The 18,994-nt window shown below is 43.9% G+C and overlaps 1 protein-coding gene across 4 annotated transcripts in view; it reads right to left on the reverse strand.

The window, feature by feature from the left end:
* LOC109429975 (autophagy-related protein 2 homolog A) overlaps nucleotides 1-18,994 on the reverse strand; it is a 90,610-nt gene that overhangs the window by 1,295 nt on the left and 70,321 nt on the right. For all 4 annotated transcript variants that reach the window (XM_029856968.2, XM_062846379.1, XM_062846378.1 and 1 more), the window contains exons 5-13: nucleotides 9,978-11,926; nucleotides 9,183-9,624; nucleotides 8,852-9,069; nucleotides 8,518-8,789; nucleotides 3,526-3,676; nucleotides 2,991-3,459; nucleotides 497-2,751; nucleotides 276-430; nucleotides 61-207 (exon numbers count right to left, since the gene is read on the reverse strand). In XM_029856968.2, the coding sequence (XP_029712828.1) occupies nucleotides 61-207; nucleotides 276-430; nucleotides 497-2,751; nucleotides 2,991-3,459; nucleotides 3,526-3,676; nucleotides 8,518-8,789; nucleotides 8,852-9,069; nucleotides 9,183-9,624; nucleotides 9,978-11,926 (6,058 nt within the window). The remainder of the gene's footprint in view (nucleotides 1-60; nucleotides 208-275; nucleotides 431-496; nucleotides 2,752-2,990; nucleotides 3,460-3,525; nucleotides 3,677-8,517; nucleotides 8,790-8,851; nucleotides 9,070-9,182; nucleotides 9,625-9,977; nucleotides 11,927-18,994) is intronic.

Genomic DNA, 18,994 nt, shown 5'->3' on the forward strand with positions numbered 1-18,994 from the left:
CGAAAATTTTCGAAGAGAAATAAATTAATCTACAAGTAAACAAAACTCTCAGACACTCACCTCGCGAACGATCTGTATGGCATTGGTCATCCCTTCACGGATATCCTGCGGTGGGTGCAGCCGTTTCCGTTTACCCTTCTTATTGCCACGGCCCCGCCGCACCGATGGTCCGGGTGAAACCATATCATACGCTGTTTCGGCTGTTATCTAAAATGGTCAAGAAAAAAAAAACTGTTCATAATACCCGGAATTCAGGTCACTGTTAACTGTGTTACCTGTAGAAGATGAATGATCCTAGTGGTGATCTCGAGTGCGGCCAACGCAGTCCGAGCGGTGAAGCTCTGGGCCCCCCGTTGCAGCCCCCGAACGATGCGACCATCCTTTTGATATTGCTCAATGGGTAACCAAAACAGGTCCCAAATTCCTTGGACTGTAATTGATAGAAATATTATTAGACGTGCTTGCTTATTGGTTCGTCAAATAGGTCTGAACTTACACAGCTGAACAAGTGAATACATCGGTCCAACGCCTCCGAGAATTTTCGGTAGCTGCTTCTTTTTGATGTCCTGGAGCCACTCCTGCAGGAGGAACGAAATCAGCCGATCCACACCCAGCAAACCGTGCCGGTAGGAGATTTTCTTCAGTCGAATCTCCGAGCACTGTAGCTGGCCAAGACCCATCAGCAGTCCGGCCAGGGGGCCTCGTGATAGCTCCACCCGTTTGCCGTGATAGTCGATCCGAATGGGAACATCCGGACCGAAGATGACGTTTCGGAAGTAGATAGGAGGTGCTTCATCGCCCATTTCGCTGGTTGTTTCCTGATGGTCTTTGTTCTTTTCCTCTTCATCGATCAGAAGCATCAGATTCTCGGAAACCATCTTGCGAGCTTGAAGTTCCTGGGCTGCTTCCGGTAGTTCGACCATCATTACCGGCGGTTGATGGGATGGGGTAGTTTGACTGGGTCGATGAGCGGCGTGTTGATACTGCGTTGCCGAATCGTTCAAATCGTCTCCTCCGCCAAGCTGATTGAAAAAGTTGACCATGAAGAGTAGGGAATCTTGGTCGATGTTCAGCCGAATAGGTAGCACAGATATCCTCAGGCAGCACTCTTGCGCCGGAAGAATAGGGTTTGGTCGAAGATGGAGAGCTTTGATGACTATCATGTGATTATTGCCTTTGTTGGGTCGATGCAGACTTGATTGGTAGAGAAACTTCTTGATGTCCGATATGGCCAGTCGATCGAGAATTTCGAGTTCCGTTATAAGGAGTACCTGCCGAGAGGCCTGCTCCGTGTTTGGTGGGTACACCTCATGCGAGAACTTAACCTTACTGATTTGAATTTCCATCATTACGTCATGTCTGCGCTCGGGTCCACCGCGGGTTTTCCACGTAAGCTTCTGAGCCGGAGTAGGACCGAATGTCACTGAAGGTGAACCCTTGGAATAGCTGACGCCGCTCTTGTACGCTTCCGACATAGGTAAATGGGCAAAACTATGTTCTGAGTGCGATTTTTTCGCTTTTGATTTCTTTTTATCTTCTTCGGTGGTGAAATCGTGGCCTCCGTACAAATGCCAAGTGACTGTCATCTCGCAAATGGTATATCGAGTCACAGCCATAGGAAATCCTTTGGGTGCCAATAGCAGATCGGGTTTACCAGTGGGTACACTGAAATGATTGTCGATTATCCGGATTGGGTCTTCCAGTACCGGTACTTCCTGATTTCCGCAATGGGGCTTCTCTTCGTCAGCGATGAAGCAAAACTCGTCATCCGTATCAGAACTTACTTTTCGCTGCGGACTCTTTTCCAATTTGTGTGTCAGCTTCGACACATCTCCAAGGTCCATTGTGACTTGCGGAAGTGCCTCTACTGCTTCATCGTCATCATGTTCCTTATGTAGTCCCATGACTGACGTTTCGAAGTTGAGAAGTTCTCGCACATCTGTATTGTAGCTCACGTTGTCCTCAGATTGTTCATCGAACTGCCTCTGTTTGAGATAGTGATCATCGTCCTGATATGATGAAGGAATACTTGATCCTTCGTCTATACTCAGAGAATCGTCATCCGATGCAAAACGACGTTTATTGCTATTGTCGGAAATCAGATTGTTTGTTAATTTCTTCTGAGCTGCTGCTCGCGTTTGATCTTCATCCGGGAAGAAAAATACCTCAACTCCATCGCCATCCGCCACCAACTGGTCATCCCGTGAGAGATCACTACTATTGCTCTGAAAAGACATGCTTTCCTCCATCGCTTCGGCCATTAAAGAATTCACCCGTTGCTGCTGTTTGGGAGTGACTTCCGGCGCTTGAGGTTGTTTCACCGGAACCAAATCCGCCTCTTGTTCGTTTCCCATCGGTAAACCGCATAAACTTTCGTTATCTCCCACCTCGCTTTCTCCTTCATCCTGCGGTAACAGATCCCCTTCAGCCGCTAGGTACCCGATCAGCTGGGCCAGTGCCCTTCCGGAATCGGCACATGTTCTCACGTGAACATCATTCATGGCAGTTCTCAGGTCAAATTTGGGGAAAGATCCGGTGGCTTTTTCGTTCAGCCGAAGCGAAATCTCAAACAATCCTACTTCGACCAAACAAATCAGCTCACCGGCAGGTAAAACTGTGATCTTATTGTCTTCCCGTGAGCCTCCACTGGTACTGCTTTTCCTTTGCGGCATGTCTTTACCGCTGCCCCCAACGTTCGGCATTGCAACGACCTGGGGCGCCAAGCACAAGGTGGCATCTTCAGCAATAAACCTGGACAGTGTCATGAGGAACGACGAGAAATGAAAGTTGTAAGAACAAAAACGTTAGTTTTAAATATATCGTCTGACATTTTAGTAAAACTTGGCAGTCAGTTTGTGTTAGTTTTAAATTTTTAAGTGAACATCCGAATAGGGTCACAGAGTCATTCGTAATCTAACGCTCCTATTCGAAAACAAGCAAACTAACTGAACAGCCTTACTGTAGATAACTAGATGAATAGCTACACTTACCTCAAAGTCAGCCCGGAGCTCTCCGTCGTGATGTTGCTGCTGATCATGAACGATCCAATGGTGATCACCGCTCGGTACGGGAAGTACAGCGGCCGGTAATCGATGGCACAGTCCCACAGATGCAAATGCATTTCGGTGACCACTCCGAGGGGCGTGTATCCCTGCACCGGGTAGTCAACCACATCGAACATGTCGATCAGTTGCGTCAGCCACGAATGCTGCGGAAGCGTCGAATGGTGCCGCAGGGTGGTCAACTGAATGCCAGCGGTCATGCGAATCCGTTTGATGCTTTGCTCGGGTAGGGCTTTGATCTGGATGGCTAGGGAGAACATTTCCCGATTGGGGCAGCCGCGTTGATCGTTGACGGTAAGGTTTCTCGGAGTGGGATAAAGGGTGCTGAGAATATACGCTGGGAGTACACTGTTTACTAGGCGAAGTGGTGGATTGTTCGCCGGAGTTGGGATCAAGCCTGCAAGAGGTAGCATATAGTAAATGTCAAGGATCTTTCTTAAATTTGCAGTCAAAGACAACATACCGCAATGATAGATATCAGCCGCTTTCCCTTGTATACAGAGGTATCCAAGGTTTGAGTTCCCGTGGAAGCCGCTCACAGAGAAAACATAAGTTGACTGAATCTTCATGATGAACTCGCCTAGCTGACCCGGTATTACGTGATTTTGGGCATCCTACAAAACGAAGAAAGAAAAATGATAGGATATGTAAATATAAGTATGCAATAACTACATTTTGATACATAAAAATATTCGTAGGCTCGTAGGTTCTAGATGTGTTAACAAATAAAAATAACCAGATCTTCATCCGAATAATTTTTAGCGCAGATCATCACCTTTTTTTATTTATTTAGTATTACATCGTTATGACAATAAAACTGAATCAACAATTCCTCGCCACAACACTCGATTTGTGGGAGTACAATTTTCACGAAATCCGGTCAATTTTTGTGCTTTGAGGACGACATGTACATTTTCGCCAGAACATTTAGAGCGGTGGCGGAACTGTACATCCGCCTGAAACGCGAAGCAGCAAAAGTCAGACTGTTAGTGAATGCGTCCAAAACAAAGCACATGCTGGTAGGCGGAACCGAACACGACCGGGTCCGTCTAGGTAGTAATGTTACGATAAACGGGGATACCTAACGAGGTGCTGAAGGAATTCGTCTACCCGGGATCCTTATTGACGACTGACAATAATGCTAGCCGTGGAATACGAAGGCGCATCATCAGCGGAAGTCGTGCATATCACGGGCTCCAGAAGAAGCTGCGGTCTAAAACGATTCACCAAGTGCATCATGTACAAAACGCTAATAAGACCGGTGGTCCTCTACGGACACGAGACATGGACCATGCTCGAGGAGGACATGCAAGCACTCGGGTTTTCGAGCAACACGTGCTGAGGACGATCTTCGGCGGTGTGGAGGAAAATTATGTGTGGCAGAGAAAGATGAACCATGAGCTCGCTGCACTATACGGCGAACCTAGCATCCAGAAGGTGGCCAAAGCCGGAAGGATACGTTGGGCAGGGCAAAATGCCATACAATAACCCTGAAAAGTTGGTGTTCGCGACTGATCCGGTTGGCACAAGAAGACGTGGAGCGCAGAGAGCACGATGGGCAGAGCAGGTCGAGCGTGACTAATCTTAAATGTGATTTCGAGCAAATGAATGTAAATATGTAGGTATGTATCCATGTCATCCGCAGAACAGACAATTTGGCCGGATTTAGTGAAAATCGTGCCTCGGCTGCTGAGCCGGCTCGTCGCATAACACCTTTCAGGGCGATGTTGAACACCTTGCCGTAGTCCACGGCGAGATTCGAACGAACAAGACAGATCGCCCTAAACCTTTACGCAGTTTATTACATGGTCCATTGTCGCATTGATCAATCTAATGAGCTTCCCGGAGAAGCCGTTCTCGTCCATGGTTTTCCATAGTTCTCTGCGGTCAACACTGTCGTATGCCGCTTTGAAGTCGATGAACAGGTGATGCGTTGCTCCATTTTCGAGCGACCGTCAATGAAGCCGGCTTGATAACTTCCCATGTTTTAGGTGAGAGACGAAGGAATCTGGGATAGCACTTTGAAGGCAGCATTCAAAATGGTGATCGCTCTGAAGTTCTCACATTAGAAATGGTCACCTTTCTTGTGAATGGGACAAGTTACCCCTTCCTGCCACTCTTCCGGTAGCAGTTCGGTTTCCCAGTTCCTGACTATCAGCCGGTGCATACAAGTGGCCAACTTTTCTGGAACCAAGCTGCGATACATCTTTACCAGCTGCTTTGTTGGTATTGAGCTGATGAATGGCATCCTTAACTCCCCTCAGCGTGGGAGTTGGCTCATTTCCGTCCTCTGCAGCATTGGCGTAGTCGTTTCCTCCCTTGTTGTGGTCTCCCGTGCTAACGTCCTCCACGCCATTCGAGTGCTCGTTGAAATGCTGCTTCCACCTTTCGATCAACTCACGTCTGTCCGTCCAGAGGCCACCGTCCTTATCCCTGCATATTTCGGCTCGCGGCACGAAGCGTTTCGTGTTTCATGGGAACGACACAGAAAGAGGCGAGTCTGCTGTTCACGCTCCTGTTTATAGCGTTCCACGTTTTGCCGAGTTCCTTGCTGCAGCATTACCGCCCGTGCTGCGTTCTTCTCCTCCGTAATCGCTCTGCACTCCTCGTCGAACTATTCGTTTCGTCGACGTACATGGAAGGGACCCGATGGTGCTCTCAGCTGCGTCGTTGATGACTGCTTTTACTGTTCTCCATCAGTCCTCTGGAGGATATGCTGAGGCGACATCTAGTTGCTTCAGTAGCTCAAGGTTGTACCGTGACGGTGGCCGGCACCGTACATTATTGATGACGGAAAGTTTTGGGCGCAGATTGACCATCACCAGATAGTGCTCAGAGTCGATGCTAGCGCCACGATAGTTCCTGACGTCGATAATGTCCAAGAAGTGCCGTCCGTCAATCAAAGCGTGGTCGATTTGCAATTCCATCTGCTGTGGTGATCTCCAAGTGTAACGATAAGGGAGGCTGTGTTCGAAGCGGCGAAATCAATGAGTCGTAGGCCGTTTTCGTTCGTCAGCTGGTAGGCACTGAACTTTTCAATCCTCGGTCTGAATTCCTCCTCCTGCCTTACCTGAACGTTTGGGTCACCTGACCTATGATGATCTTGACATCGTGAGAGATGAGCACGTTCATTATACTGAATTTTAAGAATCGGCCCTTGATCCTCAACCTGCACATTCTTTCGTCGATCGATCACCAACCACCAACCAACAGACGCTGTTGTGAGCCGCTTCTTCTAGAGAAAAGACGCTCATGTTTGCAGAAGCAAACCCTCCCTTCCCTGTCAGCCTACGATCAGAGTGTCTACCGGGGTTGGTTACTAGATCTTCACTAAGGTTGCTCGCAGCGCAGTCGTTGCTATGTGGAGGTAGGAATAGGAGTTGCTGGGCAGAGGCTAGTGATCTCAATGGGATTTGTATTGCGCGAATTACCCAGCCTTTACCGTGCCGGACTTTAAGGACAGACTTGTTAGAATCCCAAAATGGCCGCCACAATGGCCGACTTTGGCACCTACTCACGATTTTGAAAGCACAAATCTCTTCATAAACAAAATCAGTGCACCTGAGATTCTTATTTTAAGCTTATTACAAGTGAGCAAGATAAAAAAAAAACGACCAATTCTGACTATACCGTGTGCGCACCTAACTTTGCGCAGGTCCAAACTTTGCGCATTCTTGTAAAATAACGAAACAAATAACTAAATGTCAACATATTTACCAGTTTAATCATTGCACTAGCATTGTGTAAACATAAACATTATTTGACAAATATTTAATTGCCATAAAATCATTGTTTATGTTGAATAATAAACAAATTAGTAGAAAATTGTATGAACCGTAGCACTGCGGCACTCTCCATCTGTCTACAATGAGACGTGATTTGTGAACAGTCCTTCATTTGAATTTTCCGGCGGTCAATGTTAGGGACGGTTCAAATATGACGTCCACCATTTTTTTAGATTTTTAGAACCCCCTCTTCCCCTGGGCCACCCCGTCACGCTTCATAGTATACCTAATACATGGCATATCACACTTTTTCAGACAAGTCCAGCCCCCTCCCCCAAAGATGGACGTCATATTTAAATAACCCCTTATTGTTCCTATCCGTAACGGTCACTTCATTTATCAGGAAGCTTTTACCTTTGATCTTTAGCCACAGGAAACAACCCCTCATGAAGTTTGGATTGTTCACACGGTAGGTGCCTAGTACGAACCGCAGACGAAATTAAGAGCTCCAGAGGCCTCCGTTTCCCCTCCCTCGTAGGACAAAGTTTTTCAACAAAGATCAATTAAGGGCACACTATCTGATCTGAATTACTTTAGTTTCATGAAGAAAATATTAAATAATAGCATTTTTGATTACTTTTTTGAACAATTCAGAGCATGCGCAAAGTTAGGCACACTATGCGCAAAGTTAGGAACAATCGAAGATTTTGTGCGCAAAGTTAGGAACAAGGCAATGAAATAGTTTTTCTATTTTAAGTATTTTTTGGTTCATATTATGATTTTTTTTATATTGCAGACTCAAAGAAGGATCATTAGTCTATCGTATGAGCATGTTGTTCATGATATATTTTGTTTGTTTGTATTTTTTATAACGACTAGAAATTTGATTTTTCTTAACTGCGCAAAGTTTGGTACATACACGGTACATGTCAATGGTTGCTCCTCCGTGATTGATCTGAACTGGTACCATTCCACTTATTCTCAAAGTGCAATTTTAGCAGCTCATGCATATTTGATCAATAACGGCGCCGGCCAAGTCCTTATAGTCAGCTGGGAAGGGAAAGGAATGTTAGAGTGTACTGGTTGTTGCTACTAGAGACCGAGAGCACTCTGCGTCCCCACAATCAGCACGGACTGGGGTATTTGTTAGATGGAAAGGATGGGAGACCTGGGAGTCACCGTTGGGTCGGTGATGCGATCCATGGATTGGGGGTTATTTATAGTGTTCGTGATAGATTGTGTGGTGAATAAGGTGAATAAGGTCAAGCGGCACAGCACGCTTTGGTTGCATAACTTATAGGCGTTATATATACACTGTGCTGTGAGTGGAAGTTGAAAGGGAGGGAAACGACTTTTTTTTTAATTCGTTTCTGGTTCTAGTGATGGCTATGAACATATGAATATATATGAGTTGTATATGTAGAGAAGAGAGAGAGCGAGAGAAAATGGATAGAAAGATACAAAGTAGGATGAAAAGGACGGGCCAGGGATTGAACCCATGACCTTCTGCATACGAATCAGAAGCGGTAGCCACTAGACCACCAAGCCCGTCAGGTTAAGCTTATTACAAGTGAGCAAGAGCAGAATAATAAAATTCACTGTTGTTTGAAGCTTGCTTCTTGAGATTTGTGCGTCCGAAGTTCTGATGCACTGTTGAAGCGGGATTTCAAGACGTTTGTCCTTAAATATCTACTCCTTGAATAATTTACGTAAAAAAGACATCAACTCACCCGCACTGGCGCGAACATGGTCAGCATGCCTTGTCCAATGTTCAGCTGGAACGATATGGCATTGCTCCTGTCGACGAATGATGCTTTACGATGCTGTTGCTGATGTCTTCGGTTGCCACCGTGGTGATGTGCCGAGTGGTGTTGCTTTCGCTGATCTCCCCCACTTCCTGCTGCATCACCCGCTAACCGTCTGCTGCTACGATCATACACAGAGTAGAATATTCCATCCGAGTCGGACTCGGACTCCGAATTCGTGGCCGACGAGCTGGAATCTGTGGGATTGCAAAGATTACAGTATACCTTCGACATGCAGCCGTAATACTGAGATACTTACCGAGCTGAATAGCGCTTTGGCACATTGTGAACGGAACGTAGATACTATCCATCATTCCCATGCTAGCGAGGTTGATCTGGGGCTCCTGGAACGCCACTCTTGAGGCGCTCAGATTGGCACTTGCTTCTGCCGCTGCCGTAGCCGCTGGGGCACTCGGTTCCCACAGTAGGAGGTCCGTGCTGATGCGATTGTAAATGACTTCGTACAGGTGTTTTGACCTATTAGATTGGGAAGAATTCACATTAGGGCTTTACCTTCAAACAGTAGAATCACTTGCTAGTATCACTGGTTTTAGAACCGGAATCATACAATTTCGATAAATCATACTTACTTCAGCTGTAAACTAATGACTGGAAAGTCGATTCGTATCTGCAGTTTACTGAGCTTCATCGCAGCCGTGCAGAATGCATCCAGCTCCTCGGCATCGCCGGGCAGCGTAAGTGTTTCCGGATCATCCGCCGATGCCTTCATGTGCGGTGTATCGCTTTCCCGGCACACTCGCTTAGCACTGAATGGGGTATCCTCTTTACTGCGGCCCGTTGTCACATCGAAGCTCTCGCCCGACGTTGGTTCGCTATCGCTTTCTTCGCTGGCCATGTTTCGCTTTTGGAAGTTCGGGTCCGACGACTGCGAGGCTGTTTCCTGCAGCTTTTGCATGGCAGCTTCACTAGGGATTTCGATCACGATTCTGGGATACTCCACGCTGGTTGTTCGGGGTGGATCTGACTTTTTGTAGCTTTTGCCTTCGCCGTGGCTAGGACTATATTTATTAACTGCGAGGTTCCACAGAAAAGGAAAAAAAATAATCACTTTCCTTCTAGGTTTAGGTTCGGGTTTAAATGGATTTCATGACATATTTCATGAACAAATTGAAATTTATTGGTTTGCTACATCATAACACTTAGTAAAAGGAAATGTTTTCTTTTAAAAGTTGTTGATAATGCTGGTTGTTTCATCCACTATGTTATGAAGAGTATTTCTTGTTCAAGGAGCATGCTATTATAAACATCCCCTTTTATTGAGTAGTAGATATTCTGAATGATGTTAGTAGGAGTGATGAAGCGCAATAAATTTATAAAATTGTAATCCTTATGAAACAACAAACAAACAAAAGAGTATAACTCACCTAGATTATCGGTCATCACAGCTTTGCCTATATGTACACCGTCGCGCTTCTGATCACTCTCGTGGTAGAAAAGTTGAATCTCGTTGGCCGAGATGTCGTAGAGGGGATGCGGGTTCATAGCTATGCTAGCACGGGCCTGCTGCAGCTTCACCAGAATGAAGTCCGGCCTGATGTTGCGACGCCACCAGGGAACTCGCTGCGGATCATGGATGGGCCGCAGGTCCGGAATCGGGAACCGTAACCGAAAGTCGATGGCAGGCGATTCTAGGTAGATATCGGTTTTTGGTTCCGGCTTTCGGCTGGATCCCGCGTGGGATGGCGATGCGGGAGAATTCACTGGCGTAGACTGACAGTAATAGGAAGCGAACGGGAACTGATAGATTAGGGAACTCAGCCGGTCCAGGATGGTGATGTCGAACTCGGTTAAGAACGGAGCAAGCGAAAAACGGATTTCCGTCCGAGGGGGAGTAAATCGCTTTCCGCTGGATCCTTTTATAGCATTGCAAGTCTGTTTGAAACTAACTGATACTTCGGGACGTTTTGGCAGTGTCGTTGAATTTTTCTCCCGATAGAATTCCAGCAAGGGAACGGAAGCGTCCGTCAGTACTTCCCGGAGATCAGCTCGGGCTATGGATACCGAGAATCGCAATACAGACCCGAGTCGGTTCCGTTGTTCATCGCCTTCTATGATGATAGGCGCTAGAAGCAACCGAAGATGGCTGCTATCACAACCAGAATCCATAATAAGCCCCGCATTTAGAATGTCGTTTGCTCCAAGCCCTAAGCCCAGATTACCCACTGAGTGGAAGAATTTGTCCGACTTGGTTTGCAGCTTCTGTACGCTCGCTTCACTTAAAGGTGACTCGTTGGAATTGACTTGGCTACTTTCCACAAGTAAATCTTCATGTAACAGCACTAAAGCAACTGCTGCGACCCGCACATTAAACTTGGAAATGTCAGCATCTGCATCCGGATCAATCATCCGCCTCCTGCTGGCGGACGTCGTCCGGGAAGCCATGCTGGAAGAAGTGAACGAACTTGTCATGGAACTGTTGGACGATTCTATCATTTCCGAGACGCCTTCATCTTCCCGGAAGTTACTCCCTAGGAACTCGGCCTGTTCTTGGATCATTGCCTGCATCGGATCTGCCAGCGACCAGCCCTGATTCAGACCGATTCCGCCACTCATGCGATTTATATTGTGCTTCAAATCGTACTCCGTTTCTTCGTATCGCTGCTCTTTCGGTTTCAAATCAGGCGGAGAACACTTGGAAGGCGTTGGTATCTCGTTTGAGCCGAGCATGGTATCACTCAGTAGTACTATGGAGTGCAACTGCCGAGGCGATAGGAACAGTTGCAAGCATCCCAAAGACATTTCCAGCTCAACGTTTGGGCCACTCAAATTATCCGCTTGCTTCATTTTGATCCGGATTTCCTGCTTCGATGTTATCTTCCCTGCCAGGATTTCACCGGACCGGTAGCATTCCGAGTAATCGTCGTCCTCGTCTTCTTCCGCCTCGGATGGGGTACCGCTGGTACTTCCCTTGCTGTCGGTTCGTTTATAACTATGATGACTATTACTACTATCACAAGCGCTTATATAACTGTAGAACTCGGCACCACTGCTGGTCGCCGATGGATCCGGTAAATCCGATATCGTGCTGAGGAACTGCTCACTCGTATCGCGATTATCGGCGGAGGACTCCGGCTGTTGCTGTTTTTGCTGTTGTTGTTGTCGTCGTCGCTGCTGCTGTCGTGGATTGTGTATCCGGAATTCCTCCGTGTAGAATGTGATGCCTTCCATACTGATGTGGTGTGTAGCGTGTGTAGAAATGAGGAACGATTTCTGCTTCGACCGTTGCTCCTGCTGGCTAGTTCCGTCTTCATTGGCGGGATCCGACGATTGACGCTCGGGTGGATCGTTTCCGGCTTCATTTTGGTAATCGATACTGGAAAGAGGAAATGCATATTATGTATTAGTTTCGAGAGTTATCGTGGAGTTGGGAATTGAGATCCCAAAGAAAAACAGGCCATTTTATGAGTGGATAGGGATAGTGAGGATGTATGGCAAAGTAAACACCCTGCATTTTCACTGTTAATTATCTAAATATTCGAAAGAAATTTTCGATTGTGGATCCAATAACTTAAATTAAATGAATCAATAGCAAAACATTAAAAATCGTTTACCGTGAGGAATTGAGGAAAATTTGTTGATAAATGGGTAAGAGCAACTTCGAGCAAGTTCAGCCTGCGACGTTGAACAGGACATGAAGTTGCCTCGATAGCGTATCTGCTACGTGATTTCACAAGTGGTGATAAGATTCCCCCTTTGGAGCATCCACACTCAATTTCCTAATCGCTACCTGACGCAATGTCGAAAAGAGATAGGGTGGGGCGGGGCAAGATGGGTCACCTAAGGATGGATCACCATAACTTTGTAAATACAAATCGTATTGGTTTGTATTCGTCCGCTACTCTTTATTACACTAGTTGGCTATGCTAAAAGTCGATAAAAAGGTTATTAAATACAAAATATGACGTTAAACAAGCAAATTTAAAAAGTGATCGATTTTGCACCGTGAAAAAAGTGCGGGGCAAGATGGGTCACCTTTTAAGTAATTCACATTTTCTCAACGAAAAACTTCAAAATATGAGATTTGTTCGGCATTCATATAGGCTCCATATCCATACTGAGTAAACGAGAGCTACTAGTGAACATTTTATAAATTTATTTGGAATATAAAAAACTTTACGATTTGAGTGGTCCTAAGGCGACTTGAAAACCGATGTTTTCACTAAAAAATTATCATAATTTTATGTTATAATTTTGAGCGTTCATTCCGCTTGATTGAAGTCATTTATGAGATAGTCTTGTAATAAAAAATAAATAACTTTGGAATGCTCCAAAAATACGTTCAAAATTGAAGGTGACCCATCTTGCCCCGCGGCCGTTTATATGGGGATTATATGGAATGTATCGCATAAGAAAAATGGCTAAAAACCATTTTATTTTTGAATTCCAATGAGAATGAATAATTTTTCAATCAATGCTCCAAACTTTTGTATATTCATGCTGGTCATCTAACAAAATTATTAACATAATCAAAACATAACTAATGCGCCCAAAAATGGCACTGACCCATCTTGCCCCGCGACCCATCTTGCCCCGCCTCACCCTATAGGTTTTCGAGCATTTGATAAATCAAATTGGAAATTATTGGAGATATGCATATCATGACTCCGTGCGGCTTCCAATGTGGCATCGACAGGCACGTTGTCAAACACCTTCGATATCTAAGAAAACGCAAAAAAAAACAAGATTGCTTTTGAGTTAACGCATCCAGAACATCATCATATGTCACAACATCATAAAAAACTGTTTGTGAAGGTTTATCAAAGATTGGTAGGCATGTGTATTCACATGAACAAAGAGCAAATAGCTGACTGGAAGCATTATACGTGTCCGTGTCTTTTTAACAAACATATTAGCCAAATGAACAACGCGAACGTAATGATTTACAATGCGTTCCAGCATTCCAGAAGAAAAGAGGTCATACTGACAGGCTTGCAACTCTTTGCTTCTTCATACGATGCACGACCCACTTTTGAAAAAAAAACAAAAAACTTTTCAAAAGTACTGTAGCAAAACTGCAAACAAGAAGGTTTTTAAAAACATGTTTGAATAAAATATCCCTTCTGAAGCAAAATTGGATGTATCTGCTCTACTCCAGAAGATTTACTATACTCCGTGCCGAAGCCAGATAATCATAACTACAAGAAATGATATCTGGTTTATCTGGTTCAATGCCCAGAGAAAGACCATACCTACAGTGGATCAGCTGTTGATACTTGATCGTGCACTGCAATCCGTTGACCATCAGTTAGCTACCTGGGAAATTGAAACCAAACAAAGACGGGAACCACCAAAACCCAAATCTGCACGCGATGAGACGACAGCATTCATCTTTCAATCGATTCTGCCTTTTCGACGAAATCTGAAAAGTGTAGAAGTTGCCGAATCGTTGCACACTGATGCTAAGGAAGACTGCAAGTGGTAGTCGTAATACGCGTGCATGTCTACGGATAAGCAAACAATAGGAAAGTGGAGCCATCTCGGCAAGGCTTCTATTTTGTAAAGACAGTACACCGTCTTCAACCAGAGGTTGCACAGACTGAACGATCACTAACATGAGTCAACGGACAACACACGAAACACCCAAATGTCCAGTGGAGAGTTCTCCGTTTGACGAAAAGTTTTCACCGACTGGAGCGGGAATCGAACCCACACTCCGAGACTTACGAAACGGCCAGACGACTGACGCCCCTAACCGTACGGCCACGAAGCCCATATTTTGGGCACTTTTCCGCTGTAGCTCAGTCAATTATGAATCAATAGACATTATTTGTTGTATGCGTTGAGATATGTACAAAAATTCAAGTCAATCGGTTTGAAATTGACTGAGTTATAGCGGAAAAGTGTCCAAAATACAGACTAAGTGGCTCGGCACCCTAGTGGTACCGTGGGGAGCCCTAATTTCGCGCGGGTCCAAATTTCGCTCACTGATCATATTTAGAGAACATAATCATAGAACTAATCGTTGCATTGTCCAAATTTTACTTTACATAGTATAGTTTCTTTCTTTTTCTTTTTTCTTTTTGAAAGGTTCCTAGCGGCACGCCGAGGGACGTAGAAACCTCTCCCATCACTGTGCGCACAACCGTCTCGCGTCTATATGGAGGAGCACGATGCGTTTGCGCGGACAACGACAGTTCACTAGGCCTTTGGATAGGATAGAGAACGTAATCCTTCAGAAGTAGTTTGCCAGCCGTGCACGGAACATGTCGTCCAGTAAGACACTGTTGCGTACTGACTCAGAAGGTTACGGTAGAAGGTGTGAAAGTTTTGGTTTTGTCATATGGTCGACTTTGTTTGAATTTGTTCTTTTGTCATGTCACGGTTCAAGGAATGTTATTGTTCAAATTCATGTTTTGCCCTGTTATCCACTAATCTTTGGTGTGTCTATGATCCGTTACATGGTCAATGTGTTCGTTATGTAAATTTTTGATCCATGAAAACATTTCATACACTTAACGTCTAATTTGTCATAAATAGGTTACGTTAGTCAATGTCAAACTAGTCAGTTTTAGTCGATTTCGTCAAATATGCGTCTCAAGTCTTGATCACACGTTAGCTTCGAATCTATAAGCAAGCACTATTAAATGCTGCACTTTCCCACTATTAGTCTCTTAGCTAATTTAAATTGATATTGCAAGAAAACGTTATTAAGCATCAGGCATTCGAAATATATTAGAATTTACTCAAAAAACTATCAGATATAAAAATAATAAAAGTTGAAATTAAATCACGTAAGCAAATCAAATGTTGAGAACTAGGTATAAGCAAATTGAATACACTAGATACAACTAAGTATTACATTATTGATTTTTATAGCGTTTGTTAAAATTAACCGAATAGTGGGAAGCCCGTATTATGTCCGTAAAAATATACAGGGGATGGCCAAAATGTTTGGGATAGGCAACTTTTTTTTTCTCTCCCAAAAAAGTTCAACATGCTGTAACTTTTCATAGAGTGCATCAAATATTCTAAAGTTTTGACTGTTTGTCAACCTATTATATATGCATCAACAATGCAGTCTGCTGACTTCAAAAAGATTCTAAGATTCGTCACAGAACACAAATATTTTCATTATGATCCACAACGACCCTCAAAACCCTTCCAGAATCAACCGACTGGAACTGTTTTCTGAGTATAGAAACTACTGAGCCCTAGCAGGTCCCTCCTGTTTATCGAGCATTTCTGATTAATCAGCCATACTCCATCTGTAGCAGCCGGTTCGCAATGAACCGTTGGAGGCGCATTAAAGTGTTAAAAGTGATATTTTCAATACAAGAATTACAATTAACATCCTTCACTTTAATACCGTCAAACCCTGTGATCTTGGCCAGGGTACTTTACATAGTATAGTTAAAGTGAAATTGGGACAATTGCACAATTGTTTTTATGATTATGATGTCCAAATATGATAAGTGAGCGAAATTTGGACCCGCGCGAAATTAAGGCACCCCACGGTAGTAGAAATACGCATATCTGTCACATGCTAAGCAAGGCAATACAAAACTGATACCCTCAATCATAGCAAATACTTTCAATAGCTAAGGATCGGTACTTGAGAAGTTGAAACCGATGTGGAGTTCAACAAAGAAGAGTCCAGAACAAAGTTCTATATCATTCAAGATGGCAAGTGCACAGCACTTCTTTCTGGAAATATCGTAATCCACATATGCCTGGCGAAGTTTCTTTTCGAGGTCAACAACAATGGTGCATTACACTGATTCTAAGGTATGTTCGCATCACCAGTATGTTAAAGCTACAAAGAATTCCATTTCCGCTCGAACAACATACTGTAGAGAAATTGAAATAACTTGAAAGGCGCGACATTATTGAACGAGTTAACAAAGCTTCCGAGTGGAGTATGTTTCTGCCATGATCATTAAGGTTGAAGAAGTTGTAATTGGTTTTAATCGAAAGGTTATTTGGGTACTAGCCGGTCGCTGAATAGCGCTGAAACCTCTAAACTAGGTCTTGGATAGGAAAGAACATAATCATTCTGAAGCAGTCTACCAGATGTGCATGGATGAGGTGGCATCCAAGAACACAAACTGGCTTGGAAGGTTACGGTAAAAAACGAGAAAGTTGTTTTTGTAGTAATGTTAGGATCTTCTAAGTCGTTAGTTAGGTGTCGTGAATTTCCAAATTTCGAGTAACGTTTTTTTTTGTATTATATTGTTCTGTTCAGTCATTTCAATTACTTAGTGTTTTCTTCATTCAAAGGTGTAGTTAAGTATGTAATATTGCTGTTCAGTATACTCATGTGTCAATTGTTGCACTAGTCTTTATGAAAAGTAGTAATTTTTGTCCAAAATGTCGGGACTCATTTGGGGACAGACTTGTTAGAATCCCAAAATAGCCGCCACAATGGCCGACTTTGGCACCTACTCAGGATTTCGAGGGCACAAATCTCTTCGTAAACAAAACCAGCGCATCTGATCTTCTTATTTTAAGCTTATTACGAGTGAGCAAGAACATAATAATGGAATGCACAGTTGTGTAAAGCTTGCTTCTTGAGATTTGTGCGTTTGAAGTTCTGATGCACTGTTGAAGCGGGATTTCTAGACGTTAGTCCTTAACTATACTCTCTACCCCCGTTGGTTTGAACGACACCTCATGCAAATATGAGGGATTCATTTTTAATTTGAACATCTAACATCCATGTGGACGCCGACAAAACACACTGTTGGGAACCCTATTTGCTGTTTTGTTTTGATTTTGGATTCCGTTTCACTCCGTTTCATTAGCAGGATGACGTTTGGGCCATTTTTAGTTTGAACAATGTGCAGATCTGTCAAATTAAAAAGTGCTCAGATTATGTGCGGTCAAACCAACCAGGGCAGACGGTAAAACTTTGCTTCCCACCAAGAATGTTTCATATCACCTTGCAAGAGTCTGACTCTTCTGCCCACAACTCACTCCAGAAACCAAATCCCAAGACGTGACACCCGACGAATGGTCTATGGTCTATGCGATACGACTAGGGACTCTCAATGCAACGGTTAAGGTTCCAATTCTCGTTCGTTTAGGAAGTTTTTGTCGTGAAGTTTTCTAATTTAATCAGCGCATTAGACGAAGCTCATGAGCAGTGAATCAAAATTCAACCATCGCCCAACAATAATGACAATGTCGCAACCTGTATTTGTTGCGACAATCCACACAGTGCAACATAAGTTTGTCCCAACTTGAAAATAATAGGATAAACATCGTACACCACGAGTTTAGAGATTTTTAAGCCTTGTATTGCGGTTTTCGAGCGGTAACTTCGAGTCGGTAAACACTGGAACTCTGGTGAAGCTGTATCATCAAACAGTTTCGACTTTGGGTTAGTAATAATTGATAATTCACGAGTTGAAAAGTACGCAACAAATTCAGCTTACGTTTTGTCTGCAACAAAAAATTTCGAGATCATGTCATTATCTGTTACCAGTAGGGATAAAGAGTAATCTTCGTGCCTTCTTTGTTGCTTGTTTTGTGCCTCTTTTGTCTGACAATTCTCTTCACTTCTAATGAGACACCTCTTGAGAAAAACGAGACGCGCAACTTTCAGTCTCAAAATGTACAGTGCTCCTGGGAGCTCGCTTGCAATGTGGGTCCCGTACATGGGACTACAGCATGTGTACACATCAACTCTGCATATTAGCGTGGGACACAAAAAGACATTTTACTCCTGTACACTGAGTTTCATTTTGGTCCCATATCAACTGTGCGAAATATCAGCTCGATCGGAGAAACTATATTTTAGCGCCAGCCATTTTAAGTTTTCATACGATTTAGTATGAGGAAAATCACTTTTTCAAAGAAAAATCGCCACAGGTTGCCCCTTAGCCCTTAAAAATAAATGGATGAATGATTTCTATTGGAATTTTTACAAGGAATCAACCCTCCGGAGACCGCAAAGCGATCTAAAGCACGTAGAAAAAGTTATTGACTGAAAACCGAATGGCATGCAAACGCTGTTTAGCATGTAAGGAATAATAATAAATAATAAAATCTCATCATTTTATCGATCGGGCGAGGCCTAATAACTTTTTTCACGAACGTCGCATCGGATTGCAGTCTTCGGAGGTCTAATACCTAGTGAAGTTTTCTACGGAAATCATTCATCGACTTATTTTTAGGGATCTAGGGGTGACTCCTAGCGATTTTTCTTTGCAGAAGTAAATTTCCCCATAGTAAATCGTATGAAAAACTAAGAATGACGGGCGCTAAAATATAGTTTTTCCGATCGATCTGAAATTTTGCACAGTTGATATGGGTCCAAAGTGGAACTCATAAAGTATACAGGAGCTTGAGTTTTTCCATTTTTCGTATTTTCCCATATAAACCGTGTACCAGGCAACTGCATCCCAAGGAGTTTTGAGACCAAGAACCGTTCATGATCTGT

Source organism: Aedes albopictus, chromosome 1, assembly GCF_035046485.1.
Source record: "Aedes albopictus strain Foshan chromosome 1, AalbF5, whole genome shotgun sequence".
Taxonomy (NCBI): Eukaryota; Metazoa; Arthropoda; class Insecta; order Diptera; family Culicidae; genus Aedes; species Aedes albopictus.